General features: G+C 50.2%; 1 protein-coding gene across 1 annotated transcript in view; it reads left to right on the top strand.

Annotated features, from left to right (window-relative positions):
- Positions 1 to 7,170, top strand: part of scml4 (Scm polycomb group protein like 4) — a 33,251-nt gene extending 26,081 nt beyond the window's left edge. The window contains exons 5-8 of the mRNA XM_033022093.1: positions 2,149 to 2,337; positions 3,688 to 3,954; positions 6,158 to 6,321; positions 6,974 to 7,170. Coding sequence (XP_032877984.1) covers positions 2,149 to 2,337; positions 3,688 to 3,954; positions 6,158 to 6,321; positions 6,974 to 7,099 — 746 coding nt within the window. The 3' untranslated portion in view covers positions 7,100 to 7,170. The remainder of the gene's footprint in view (positions 1 to 2,148; positions 2,338 to 3,687; positions 3,955 to 6,157; positions 6,322 to 6,973) is intronic.
- Positions 7,171 to 14,078: the final 6,908 nt, after the last annotated feature.

Below are 14,078 nucleotides of genomic sequence, written 5' to 3'. Positions count from 1 at the left end.
AGGTCATGTAAATGGCGCGCGAATGACGGCCAAGTGGGACAGGCCCTTTACTCACATAGCCCTCAGCTAACAATGGCCTGTTTCCTTAATCAACGTTACTTTTTTGCATATCTTTCATTCATTTGTTCTACATCTCTCTATATCACCGTCTATATCTCCTTTCCCTCTCCCCTGACTCTCAGTCTGAGGAAGGGTCTCGACCCGAAGCGTCACCTATCCCTTCTCTCCAGAGATACTCAGTTCCGTTTAGTTTATTGTCACGTGTATCGAGGTACAATGAACAGCTTTTGTTGCGTGCTAACCAGTCAGCGGAAAGACAATACATGATTACAATCGAGCCGTCCACAGTGTAGATGCTGTCTGACCCGTTGAGTTACTCCAGCTTTTGGTGTCTATCATCGGTTTTAACCAGCATCTGCAGTTCCTTCCAACTGAGTTCTTGACAATCTGGGCAAATAAAGGTTTTTTTGTTTAGATTAGTTTAGAGATACAGCGCGGAAACAGGCCCTTCAGCCCACCGTGTCCATGTTGACCAGCGTCCCCCGCACACTAACATTCTCCTACACAAACTAGGGACAATTTGTAACTTACAGAAACCGACAAATCTGTACGTCTTTGGAGTGTGAGAGGAGACCTGAGAATCCGGGTTGGATCCTGACTACGGGCGCTGTCTGTACAGAGTTTGTACGTTCTTCCCGTGACCTGCGTGGGTTTCTTCTCTGAGATCTTCGGTTTCCTCCCACACTCTATAGGCAAACACGTTTGTAGGTTCATTGACTTGCTTAATAAAATTGTCCCTTGTGTGTGTAGGATAGTGCCAGGATGCTCAGACTCGGTGGGCCGAAGGGCCTGTTTCCGTGCTGTATCTCTAAACTAAACTAAAGTTGGGAAGAGTTGTTGGCGGGTTGGTTCTCGCTAGGGATTAACACTTGATTGTGCCACTCACCGATGGCTGAAGCAAACCTCCTGGGCTACACGGAAACAGGACAAGAAAAACTAAACTAAACCAAGTAATCACCAGCATGTGATTGCATGCGTCTAGCGCGACCAAACGGAAGCGGAGTTCGTGCTGAGTTTGCGCTAAGTACGCGCAAAGTTCGCGCGTGACGTAATTTATGTCAAACTCACCAATCAGCTGGGCAGGAGGCGGGCCGACTGAATTTGGACGTGGCACGGCGTCAGGCAGTGACGTCACCGCGCAACGGCACGCTAGGCGTACGTTGACAAGACACTGCGTACGACGTCAAGACGCTGCGTACACCCGTCGAGACGCTGCGTACGCCCTCAATGCGGCTGCGGGCCGACAGGTCGTTGTCGCGCGGGATTTTCGGACAGCGCAAGAATTTTGGAGCCCCGCGCGATGTTGGGACCAGCCCCACATAACTCCATACGCCTCCGCTGATCGAAGTGGGACCGGCCCGGCGAGGCCGTACACCTCAAGCGACCACGTTTGGTCGCGCTAGACGCATGCAATCGCATGTTGGTGGGACAGGACCTTAAGAATTTCTTCGTTGGGTCCCCGTTGTGACGCCAGTCAAAATGGCGATCTGAAAATGGCGACGGGCCCGGCAACCCTCCCCCAACTGCGCAGGCGCGCCGCCACCAGGCCACGGGGGGTAGAAAGTTAATTAAAGTTTATAAAGGGAATTACTTTGTAAAATCTAACAAAACTTGCTACTGCACGCCCCCAGGTGAATGGTGAGTAATAGCCCAGTCCCACGGTACGAGTTCATTCCAAGAGCTCTCCCGAGTTTAAAAAATAATCAAACTCGTGGTAAGCATGGAGAATGAACGTAGCGGGTACGTCGGAGCTCGGGGACGTCTCTTAGCGCTAACGGCAGGTACTCGGGAAGACTCGCTAACGGCAGGTAAGCACGGGAAGACTCGTGAAGATTTTTCAACATGATGAAAAATGTCCACGAGAGCCCCGAGTACCGACGAGCGGCCATTACCGTAAATCTCCGAGTTCGAATCAGGGCAAACTCGGGAGAACTCTTGGAATGAACTCGTGCCGTGGGACAGGGGTTTTAGGCATGTACCGTTTAGGCTGTATTTCGGGTACATACAGGCATACAAGATGAGACTTCTAGTTATGTATAGATATGACAATAAAACCCCTGACCCTTGACCTTTGACTTGTTCGGCCAGCTTCCTTCGATGGGGACCAGCACACACTGAATCTCCCAGCAGTCCACAGTATTGGCTTCATCTTACGCTTCCTGGAGAACCTGTGCCACAGCCTGCACTGTGACAACCTCTTCAGCAGCCAGCCCTTCAGCATCTACAATGCAACCTCACAGATCTCCCTGGACTACGAGAGCGACAGGATGCATCCAGGTAGGTGGCTGCAAGCGTGGGTACTGTCTCGTCCCCACCTGACCACAGAGTCGTAGAGCGATACAGTGCGTAAACTGGCCCAACATGCCCACACCGGCCAACATGCCCCATCTACACTAGTCCCACTTGCCTGTGTTTGGCCCATAACCCGCTAAAGGTCTCAACATCTCATAAGTGATCAGAGCAGAATTAGACCATTATGTCCATAAAGTCTACTGCACTATTCAATCATGGCTGATGTATCTTCCCTCTCAACCCCATTCTCCTGCCTTCTCCCCGTAACCCCTGACACTCTTACTAATCAAGAATCTGTCAATCCCTGTCTTAAAAATACCCATTGCCTTGGCCTCCACAGCCGTCTGTGGCAATGAATTCCACAGATTCACCACCCTCTCCGACTAAAGACATTCCTACCAGTGGAAACATCCTCTCCGCACCCACTCTATCCAAGCCTTTCACTATAGTATGGTGGCGCAGCAGCAGAGTTGCTGCCTTACAGCACCAGATACCTGAGTTCGATCCTGAATACCGATGCTGTCGGTAAGGAGTTTGTACGTTCTCCCCGTGACCTGCGTGGGTTTTCTCCAGGTGCTCCGGTTTCCTCCCACACTCCAAAGACGTACAGGGTTTGTAGGTTAATTGGCTTCAGTAACATTTTAAATTGTCCCTAGTGAGTAGGATAGTATTTTTTGTTGGTGGGGAGAGTGGACTCACTGTGCGTTCACCAACGAGGTGGGCCGAACGGCCTGTATCCACGCTGCATCTCTAATAGACAATATGCAATAGGTGCAGGAGTAGGCCATTCGGCCCTTCGAGCCAGCACCGCCATTCACTGTGATCATGGCTGATCAATCATCCACAATCAGGACCCCGTTCCTGCCTTCTCCCCATATCCACTGACTCCGCTATCTTTAAGAGCCCTATCTAATGTAAATTTTACAGAAGCCAATTAGCCTACAAACCTGCACGCCTTTGGAATGTTGGAGGAAACCTGAACACCCGGAGAAAACCCACGTGGTCACGGGGAGAACGTACAAACTCCGTACAGACAGCACCCGTGGTCAGGATTGAACCCGGGTCTCTGGCGCTGTGAGGCAGCAACTCTACCGCTGCGCCACTGATGACTCACAAGGTCATGTGATAGGAGCAGAATTAGGCCATGCGGCCCATTTAGTCTACTCCGCCATTCAATCATGGCTGATCTATCTCTCCCTCCTGACACCATTCTCCTGCAACGCACTACTCACGAATCCACCCACCCATCTCTGCCTCGATGGGCTGCATGGTGTGATGATGCTGCTGCCGTTAGGCCTTGTCAACCGTGACTGACCCTGTCCCTTTCCGTCGCAGAAGCAGAGATACCGGAGGATGTTCTCCTGGGGTCGGTGGAGAGCAGATACGGCGTGGACTCTGCCGAGTGTCCCCTCCACTCCATGGAGCGCCGCAGTCCCTCCGGGCGCAACGCCGTCGATCACCGCAGCACCGGCCCGCTGCCCTACGCCTACCGCTCCAGCTACCAGCCCCCCAGCACGCCCCCCTCCGCTGCACCTCGACGCCTCTCACCCAGCACCCCCACCCCCACCAGCTTCTACGACGGCAAGGACCCCATGAACACAGGTACGTCAATGCGGGGGCTGCACACCTTGGAGCGCTGGAAGCTGCCGGGTGATCTCAAGGGCCTGAGCTCCAGGGAGACGTTGAGCAGGCTAGGACTTTATCCCCAGCAGCGCAGGAGGGTGAGGGGAAATATTCAGGGCCAGGCCATAGAGTTTGGACAGGCTAGGACCTTATTCCTTGGAGCGCAGGAGGGTGAGGGGTGAACCTAAGGGCCTCTGGATGGAGGTTGAGCAGGCTAGACAATAGACAATAGACAATAGGTGCAGGAGGAGGCCATTTGGCCCTTCGAGCCAGCACCGCCATTCAATGTGATCATGGCTGATCATCCCCAATCAGTACCCCGTTCCTGCCTTGATCACACTGAATGGCGGTGCTGGCTCGAAGGGCCAAATGGCCTACTCCTGCACCTATTGTCTATTATCTATTATCTGATGAAGGCCAATGTGCCAAACGCCTTTTGACCACCTTATCTACCTGCGACTCGACCTTCAAGGAACAATGCACCTGTACTCCTAGATCCCTCTGCTCTACAACACTCCCCAGAGGTCTACCACTTACAGTGTAGGTGCTGCCCTTGTTAGACGTCTTCACTATCTGCAAAACCACCCACTTTTGTATCATCAGCAAACTTGCTAATCTTGCTCTGTATGTTCTCATCCAAATCATTGATGTAGATGACAAACAGTAATGGGCCCAGCACTGAACCCTGAGGCACACCACTAGTCACAGGCCTCCAGTCCGAGAAGCAACCTTCCACCATCACCCCCTGCTTCCTTCCATGGAGCCAATTTGCTATCCATTCAGCTATCTCTCCTTGGATCCCATGCGATCTAACCTTCCAGAGCAGCCTACCATGTGGAACCTTGTCGAACACCTTACTGAAATCCACGTACACCACATCTACAGCTCTGTCCCTCATCGACCTTTTTGGTCACGTCTCCAAAAAACTCAATCAGATTAGTGAGACACGACCTCCCACGTACAAAACCATGCTGACTATCCCTAATCAGCCCTTGCCCATCCAAATGCCTGTATAACCTATCCCTCAGAATACTCTCTAGTAACTTTCCAACTACAGATGTTAAGCTCATCGGCCTATAGTTCCCAGCATTTTCCCTGCAGCCCTTCTTGAAAAGAGGCACAACATTTGCCACCGTCCAGTCTTCTGGACACCTCTCCTGTATTTAAGGATGACTCGTAAATTTCAACCAGGGCTCTCCCCTAACTCTCAGTCTGAAGAAGCGTCTCAGCCCGAAACGTCACCCATGCCTTCTCTCCAAAAATGCTGCCTGTCCCACTGAGTTACTCCAGCATTTTGAGTCTATGTTCGGTGTGAACCAGCATCTGCAGTTCCTTCCTGCACTTGCTCTTCTAGATCCCTCTGTCCTACAACTCTCCCGAGAGCTCCACCCTTCAATGTGTCGGCCTTGCCCATGTTAGACTTCCAATAGTGAATGAATGAATAAGTTTATTGGCCAAGTATTCACATACAAGGAATTTGCCTTGGTGCTCCGCCCGCAAGTAACAACATGACATACAGTGAACAATTAAGAATAAAACATAAAATATGAAAACATTAATAACAAAACATTCTACTTTAAACATGTGAATTAAATAAAATACCAGAGCAAAAGGAGGCTACAGATTTTTGGTTATTGAGTAGAGCTACTACTCGTAGAAAAAAAGCTGTTTTTATGTCTGGCTGTGGCAGCTTTGACAGTCCGGAGTCGCCTTCCAGAGGGAAGTGATTCAAAGAGTTTGTGGCCAGGGTGAGAGGGGTCAGAGATGATCTTGCCCGCTCACTTCCTGGCCCTTGCAGTGTACAGTTCATCAATGGAGGGAAGGTTGCAGCCAATAACCTTCTCAGCTGATTGGACGATTCGCTGCAGCCTCCGGATGTCGTGCTTGGTGACTGAGCCAAACCAGACCATGATGGAGAAGGTGAGGACAGACTCTACGATGGCCGTGTAGAATTGGACCATCATTGCCTGTGGCAGATTGTGCTTCCTCAGCTGCCGCAGGAAGTACATCCTCTGTTGTGCCTTTTTGACTGTGGAGTCGATGGTGGCCACCCATTTCAAGTCCTTGGAGATGATGGTTCCAAGGAACAATCATTTGTTACATCAAATAATGTTTTAATATTTGCTTAATCGTTAGTGTTGAAGGTATGTTTTTCTTTACGTGCGTGTGTGAATTATTTCAGCTTGCAGTCCTGTCTTGGTGTCTGAGCGTCACACACTTGCCCAGGACTCTGTCCGGTTGTCCACTAGACATCCCTCCACGTGGAGCGTTGATGACGTGATGCGGTTTGTCCGCGAATCTGACCCTCACGCCCTGGCGCCGCACGCCGACCTTTTCCGAAAACACGTAAGTGTCAATAGACAATAGGCGATAGACAATAGGTGCAGGAGTAGGCCATTCGGCCCTTCGAGCCAGCACCGCCATTCAATGTGATCATGGCTGATCATCCCCAATCAGTACCCCGTTCCCGCCTTCTCCCCATATCCCCTGACTCCGCTATCTTCAAGAGCTCTATCCAACTCTCTCTTGAAAGCATCCAGTGAATCGACCTCCGCTGCCTTCTGTGGCAGAGAATTCCACAGACTCACAACTCTCTGTGAGAAAAAGTGTCAGGACTGAGCACTCTGCCTTGGGCTTCAGACCTTAGCGATACAGCACTGAAACAGGCCCTTCAACCCACCGAGCCCGCACCGACCAGCGATCCCCGCGCACTAGTCCCATCCTCCACACACTGGTGGACAATTTACAATTTTTACCGAAGACAGTTAACCTACAAACCTGCACGCCTTTGGAATGCGGGAGGAATCCGGAGATCCCGGAGAAAACCCCAGGCAGGTCGGGGGGGGGGGGGGGGGGGGGGGGGGGCGTACAAACTCCGTACAGACGGAGGTAGCAACTCTACCGCTGTGTTGCAGTGACCACCCTGTGTCATGTGTGTGTCTGTTTGTCACCAGCTGATGTGCTTTTCTTCATCCCCCCCCCCCATTTTACCTTGCAGGAGATCGATGGCAATGCGTTGATACTGTTGAAGAGTGATGTGATCATGAAGTATATGGGTCTGAAGCTGGGCCCGGCTCTCAAGCTGTGTTACCACATTGATAAACTGCAACAGAGCAAGCACTGAACTTGGTGTGGGGGGGGGGGGGTAAACTCCATCTCTCCCCCCCTCGTTCTTGTGTCCTCTCCCCCCTCCCTCGGTGTGCGAAGGTTAACTCTCCTCCAGCCCACTGCACTCCTTCAACTACCCGCCTCTAGCTGTGGTGAATGAAGAGCCGCTCGGACCAACTCTGCGATGGGCCCAAACACAAGGTGCTAGTCTGTGCCTCCTTCCGCCTTCCCTCCCTCCAAACATCAGCGGCCCGTGCGATCACCAGTCCGCAGGACTCAGGGGGCAGAGTTAGGCCATTCGGCCCATCGAGTCGGGTGTTGGACGTTATGGGGAGAAGGCAGGAGAATGGCGTTAGGAGGGAGAGACAGATCAGCCATGATTGAATGGCGGAGTAGACTTGATGGGACGAATGGCCTAAATTCTGCTCCTATCATTTGTGGACATGAACTTAGGAGTCCCCTCTACCATTTGATCGCAGTCAATCTATATTTTTTCTCAGTGTGAAGAAGGGTTTCGGCCCGAAACGTTGCCTATTTCCTTCGCTCCATAGATGCTGCTGCACCCGCTGAGTTTCTCCAGCATTTTTGTGTACCTTATATTTTTTCTCAACCTCTCAACCCCCATTCTCCTGCCTGCTCCCAAAGGTTTGTAACCTTTGACACCCGGTACTAATCAAGAACCAAGCGATGTGTCTTGCCCGCTGGGATCCTGGTCAAAGTGTCCAAGCACTGAAGGCAGAATTTCCTGGATGTATCACTGATTAAGTGTAAGCAAGTAAGAATTTCATTGTTCCTCTTCGGTACATATATCAGTTTATGTGCCAACGCCAAACGGAATGAGCATTGGCCTTGATGTGATGTGTACAGTGTAACAAAATCTCATTTTAATTTGAGGTCGATTTTTTTTGCCCTTAGTTATATTGAACACAAGTGTGTAAATAAGTGTAGAATTCTCCACCACAGACGGTTAACGTTTTACAAGTTCCAGGCACCAGAGTAAGCGACGATTTTTTGTCCAATGGATCTTTATTATAATGTGTACCAAGCGACAGTTCAGTGTAGTTTTAGTTTACTTTAGTATGGTTGAAGGGCCCGTTTCCGCACTGTATCTCTAAACTCAACTATACTAAATTTAACTAAAGTTCATAGTTTCAAGGAGCACAATTAGGCCATTCGGCCCATCAAGTCTACTGTGCCATTCAATCATGGCTGATCTATCTCTCCCTCTTAACTCCATTCTCCTGCCTTCTCCCCTGACACCCGCACTAATCAAGCAGTAGGGGTCCACGTGCTCGATGTACCGCAGCGGGTCACGATCCAGGCAAGCTCCAGGCTTCTGCTGGGCCTCCTCTGTCGCCCTCGACCGGCTGGGCCCGTCGACCAACGTCAGCTCCCCTCTCTTCGACCGACCGCCTCTGTGTCAATAGACAATAGACAATAGGTGCAGGAGTAGGCCATTCGGCCCTTCGAGCCAGCACCGCCATTCAATGTGATCATGGTTGATCATCCACAATCAGTACCCCGTTCCTGCCTTCTCCCCATATCCCCTGACTCCGGTATCTTTAAGAGCCCTATCTAGCGCTCTCTTGAAAGCATCCAGAGAACCGGCCTCCACCGCACTCTGAAGCAGAGAATTCCACAGACTCACCACTCTCTGTGAGAAAAAGTCCTGGGGAGGGGGCGCTCCTGCAACCGACATTGTTGCCGCTGGAGCCATTGCATAGAAACATAGAAAATCGGTGCAGGAGTAGGCCATTCGGCCCTTCGAGCCTGCACCGACAGCCATTCAATCTGATCATGGCTGATCATCCAGAATCAGTACCCTGTTTACCCCAGTCCCTCTCCTAGGGGCCTGCTCCTCTTGTCTGTCGTCACCAGCTGCTCCCTCCTCCGCTCTCCGGGGCCGAATTCGGCAGCATCCGAGCTTCCTCCCAGCGGACCACGGGACCCTTCTTCAGGAACCCAGTACATTGAATAGTGGGTGAACAACTAGTATATACTTAGAATGTGGAAACACCATGAGGAGATTAGTGCGGGTGTCAGGGGTTACGCGGAGAAGGCTGGAGAATGGGGTTGAGAGGGAGAGATAGATCAGCCATGATTGAATGGCTGAGCAGACTTTATGGGCCTAATGGCCTAATTCCTCACTGATCACTTGTGATCTTATGAGATGTTGAGACCTTTAGTGGGTTATGGCCAAACGCAGGCGGGTGGGACTAGTGTAGCTGGGACATGTTGGTCAGTGTGGGCAAGTTGGGCCGAAGGGCCTGTTTCCACAATGTGTCACTCTATGACTTTGAGAGAAACACCTTCAGACTTTAGAATGAAGAAGGACCCTGACCCGTAACATCACCTGTCCATGTTCTCCACAGATGCTGCCTAACCCGCTGAGTTACCCCAGCACTCTGTTAGTCTGCACTCAGAGATGGCGTTAACTAGCAGAATACCGTGGTTAATGGGATTAACTGACCAATGTATACCGGGATGTGTGGTTAACTGACCAGTGAACTTTACACAATAGGGTTAACTAGCAGTCTACATTAACAACGAGTCTACACGCAGAGATTAGTTGAGTTTAGTTTATAGATACAGCGTGGAAACAGGCTCTTCGCCCCACCGAGTCCGCACCGACCAGCGACCCACGCACACTAAGACTATCCTACACACACTAGCGACAATTTACATTTACACCAAGCCAACTAACCTACAAACCTGTACGTCTTTGGAGTGTGAGAGGAAACCGAAGATCTCGGAGAAAACCCACACGGGTCACGGGGAGAACGTGCAAACTCCGTACAGACAGCGCCCGTAGGATGGATGGAAGCCGGGTCCCTGGCGCTGTGAGGCAGCAACTCTACCGCTGCGCCACCCTGTGGATGGAGTTGACACTGCAGAATGGTGTTAACCGACCAGTGTACACGCTGGGGACTGAAAGTAACTAGCAGTTTACACTGGTAAATGGGGATAACTAGCTGGTGTACACTGCAGAGGTAATAAGGTCATAAGTGATAGGAGCAGAACTAGGTTATTCGGCCCACCAAGTCTACTCCGCCATTCAATCATGGCTGATCTATCTCTCCCTCCTAACCCCATTCTCCTGCCTTCTCCCCGTAACCCCTGACATCGGTACTGGCGGTCACGATGGCGCAGCGGTAGAGTTGCTGCCTCACAGCGGGTTCGATCCCGACTACGGGCGCTGTCTGTACGGAGTTTGTACGTTCCACTCCGTGACCTGCGCGGGTTTACTCCGAGATCTTCGGTTTCCTCCCACACTCCAAAGACGTACAGGTTTGTAGGTTAATTACAATAGACAATAGGTGCAGGAGTAGGCCATTCGATCCTTCGAACCAGCACCACCATTCAATGTGATCATGGATCATCCCCAATCAGTACCCCATTCCTGCCTTCTCCCCATATCTCCCGACTCCGCTATTTTTAAGAGCCATTTTTAAGAGCCCTATCTTGCTCTGAGCCCTATCTAGCATTCCCTAGAACCCTATCATAATTGGCTTGGTAAATGTAAAAATTGTCCCTAGTGGGTGTAGGATAGTGTTAACTATAGGATAGTGTGAATGTGCGGCGATCGCTGGTCGGCGTGGACATGGTGGGCTGAAATGGTCTGTTTCTGTCCTGTATCTCTAAAAAAAATGAATCAAGTGAGGTTAACTGGCCGGTAAACACTAGGAGTGTGGTTAACCAGTCAATGTTCATTGGGTTAACTAGCGAAGGTAACCTGGATAATGGGGTTAACTGACCCATGAACACTAGTAGGTTACTCAGTCACTGCCCTCTTTGCCATTCCCGCTGACCCATTCCAGCTCTACACCTTCCCCTGGATTCACATTTCAATCTTCCTCTCCTTATCTTACACCCTTGTTGTCTCTGTTTCATCTCCAGCCTTTGTCCAACCATCGACCCCTCCCCGCACTCACTCACCTGTATCCACCTATCACTTGCCAGAATTTGTCCCGCCCCATTTCTCTTTTCCATTGTTCTTCCCTCCACTAGAATCAGCTCTGAAGAAGGATCCCGACCCAAAACGTCACCTATCCATGTTCTCCAGAGATGCTGCCTGACCCGCTGAGTGACTCCAGCACTCTGTGAAACGTCACCTATCCATGTTCTCCACAGATGCTGCCTGACCCGCTGAGTTACTCCAGCACTCTGTGAAACGTCACCTATCCATGTTCTCCAGAGATGCCGCCCGACCCGCTGAGTTACTCCGGCACTTTGTATTTTATTTGTAAACGAGCATCTGCGGTTCCTTGTAGAAACAAAGAACTGCAGGTGCTGGTTTACAAAAAAAAAGTCACAAAGTGCTGGAATAAAGGGCCTGTCCCACTTTCACACGGTAATTCACGAATTCTCCCGAGTTTTCCCCTTGATTCAAACTCGCAGAATGTTCGTAACGAGTCCGTAGGAGTTCGTAGATATCAGGTAGGTCGGGACGTTTTTTCCAGCCCGATAAAAAATGTCCACGAGAGAATTAAGTCGTGAAAGTGGGACAGGCCCTTAACTCAGCAGGCCAGGCAGCATCTCTGGAGAACGTGGATAGGTGATGATTCGGGTCGGGACCCTTTTCTTTATCTCCCTGAAGGGTCCCAACCCAAAACGTCACCTTTCAGTTCAGGTTAGCTTATTGTCACGAGGTATAGTGAAAAGCTTTTGTTGCGTGCTAACCAGTCAGCGGAAATACAATACATGATTACAATCAAGCCACTTACAGTGTATAGATAAGGGAATAACGTTTAGTGCAAGATAAAGCCAGCAAAGTCCAATCAAAGATAGTCCGATGGTCACCAATGAGGTAGATCAATAAACTCACTTGAACTTGAACTAGTAGTTCAGGACCGCTCTCTGGTTGTGATAGGATGGTTCAGTTGCCTGATAACAGCTGGGAAGAAACTGTCCCTGAATCTGGAGGTGTGCGTTTTCACATTTCTATACCTCTTGCCCGATGGGAGAAGAGGGAGTGGCCGGGGTGGGACTGGTCCTTGATTATGCTGCTGGCCTTGCCGAGGCAGCGTGAGGTATAAGTGGAGTCACCTATCTATGTTCTCCAGAGATGCTGCCTGACCTGCTGTGTTACTCCAGCACTCTGTGAAACGTCACCTATCCATGTTCTCCACAGATGCTGCCTGACCTGCTGAGTTACTCCAGCACTTTGTGTCCTTTTCTGCAGTTCCTTCTGTCGGCATTTTATCAATCTGGTTTAACTGAAAAAAAATGTAAATCCCTGCCACCATACACATCAGGTGAATATGATTACCGACATTAATCACTTTGTGCTTAGTGTTTACCCTTGAGGCAACACCACTCTAATTTAAACACACAAGCAGCTGCAATGTCGGGATATTTTGCTCTTCTTCTTGCGAATGAAACACAAATAAACCAAAGGAATAGTTAGATCTCGAGCCGGGTGTTGAGCAGCCAGCTTGTTGTCCCTGTTGGCGTCAATATCTGCCAGGCCCCGACACAGCTCCATTTGGTGGGTGGTAGAGCGGGCACCCAGAGATGACATGGTTGGCTGTCTGTTGTTCTGCTCCACATTCACAGGCTGGGCTCTGGCGGAGGGAGCCCCCATCTCCACACGCTGGCATTGAAACTCCCAACTCCAGTACCAAGTCTGTTGAGCTTCACCCATGCTCCTCTGGTGAAGAGATGTATTTTGCTGAATTTGTCAAACACATAGAACTGGAACACCTAACCAATCAAAGTCAATGTTAGTGATGGACGCAAAAAGCTGGAGTAACTCAGCGGGTCAGGCAGCATCTGTGGAGAACATGGATAGGTGACGTTTCACAGAGTGCTGGAGTAACTCAGCGGGTCAGGCAGCATCTGTGGAGAACATGGATAGGTGACGTTTCACAGAGTGCTGGTGTAACTCAGCGGGTCAGGCAGCATCTGTGGAGAACATGGATAGGTGACGTTTCACAGAGTGCTGGAGTAACTCAGCGGGTCAGGCAGCATCTGTGGAGAACATGGATAGGTGACGTTTCACAGAGTGCTGGAGTAACTCAGCGGGTCAGGCAGCATCTCTGGAGAACATAGATAGGTGACGTTTCACAGAGTGCTGGAGTAACTCAGCGGGTCAGGCAGCATCTCTGGAGAACATAGATAGGTGACCGATAGCTTAGAATAAAGGGGAAGTCATTTAAGACTGAGGTGAGAAAAAACGTTTTCACCCAGAGTGTTGTGAATTTATGGAATTCCCTGCCACAGAGGGCAGTGGAGGCCAAGTCACTGGATGGATTTAAGAGAGAGTTCGATAGAGCTCTAGGGGCTAGTGGAGTCAAGGGATATGGGGAGAAGGCAGGCACGGGTTATTGATAGGTGACGATCAGCCATGATCACAATGAATGGCGGTACTGGCTCGAAGGGCCGAATGGCCTCCTCCTGCACCTATTTTCTATGTTTCTATGTGACATTCCTGATTGGGAGAAGCAGCGTTGAGTCTGAAGAAGGGTCTCGACCCGAAACGTCACCCATTCCTTCTCTCCAGAGATGCTGCCTGCCCCGGCTGAGTTACTCCAGCACTTTGTGTCTACAGTATCTTTGGCATAAACCAACATCTGCAGTTCTTTTGTATTACATTATTTCAATACTAGTGATGTCCTGGAGTCGGTAAGCAGCAAGACTTGTTTATTGTCAGCTAGTGAAGTGATTGTCTTTATCTCGTGGTATATAACATCATGTTGTGTTATATATACTATTGTGTGATACATGCATTCATTCACCCTGTGAAATGTGTGTACAGTTCTCTTGTTGCTTGCTTGTTTAATCCTCTAATGTGTATATTGTCCAGTGATGTGCACATAACCTTGTGATCTATCCACACGCCTTTCTGTGAGGTTTGAAATCAGACAACACATGACATTAAGATAGACACAAAGAGCTGGCGTAACTCAGTGGGACGGGCAGCATCTCGGGAGACAAGGAATGGCTGACGTTTCGGGTCGAGACCCATCTTCAGTGTGAAGAAAGGTCCTGTCCTG

This window comes from Amblyraja radiata, chromosome 5 (genome assembly GCF_010909765.2).
Source record: "Amblyraja radiata isolate CabotCenter1 chromosome 5, sAmbRad1.1.pri, whole genome shotgun sequence".
Lineage (NCBI taxonomy): Eukaryota > Metazoa > Chordata > Chondrichthyes > Rajiformes > Rajidae > Amblyraja > Amblyraja radiata.
This window is presented reverse-complemented; position numbering and strand designations above follow the sequence as displayed.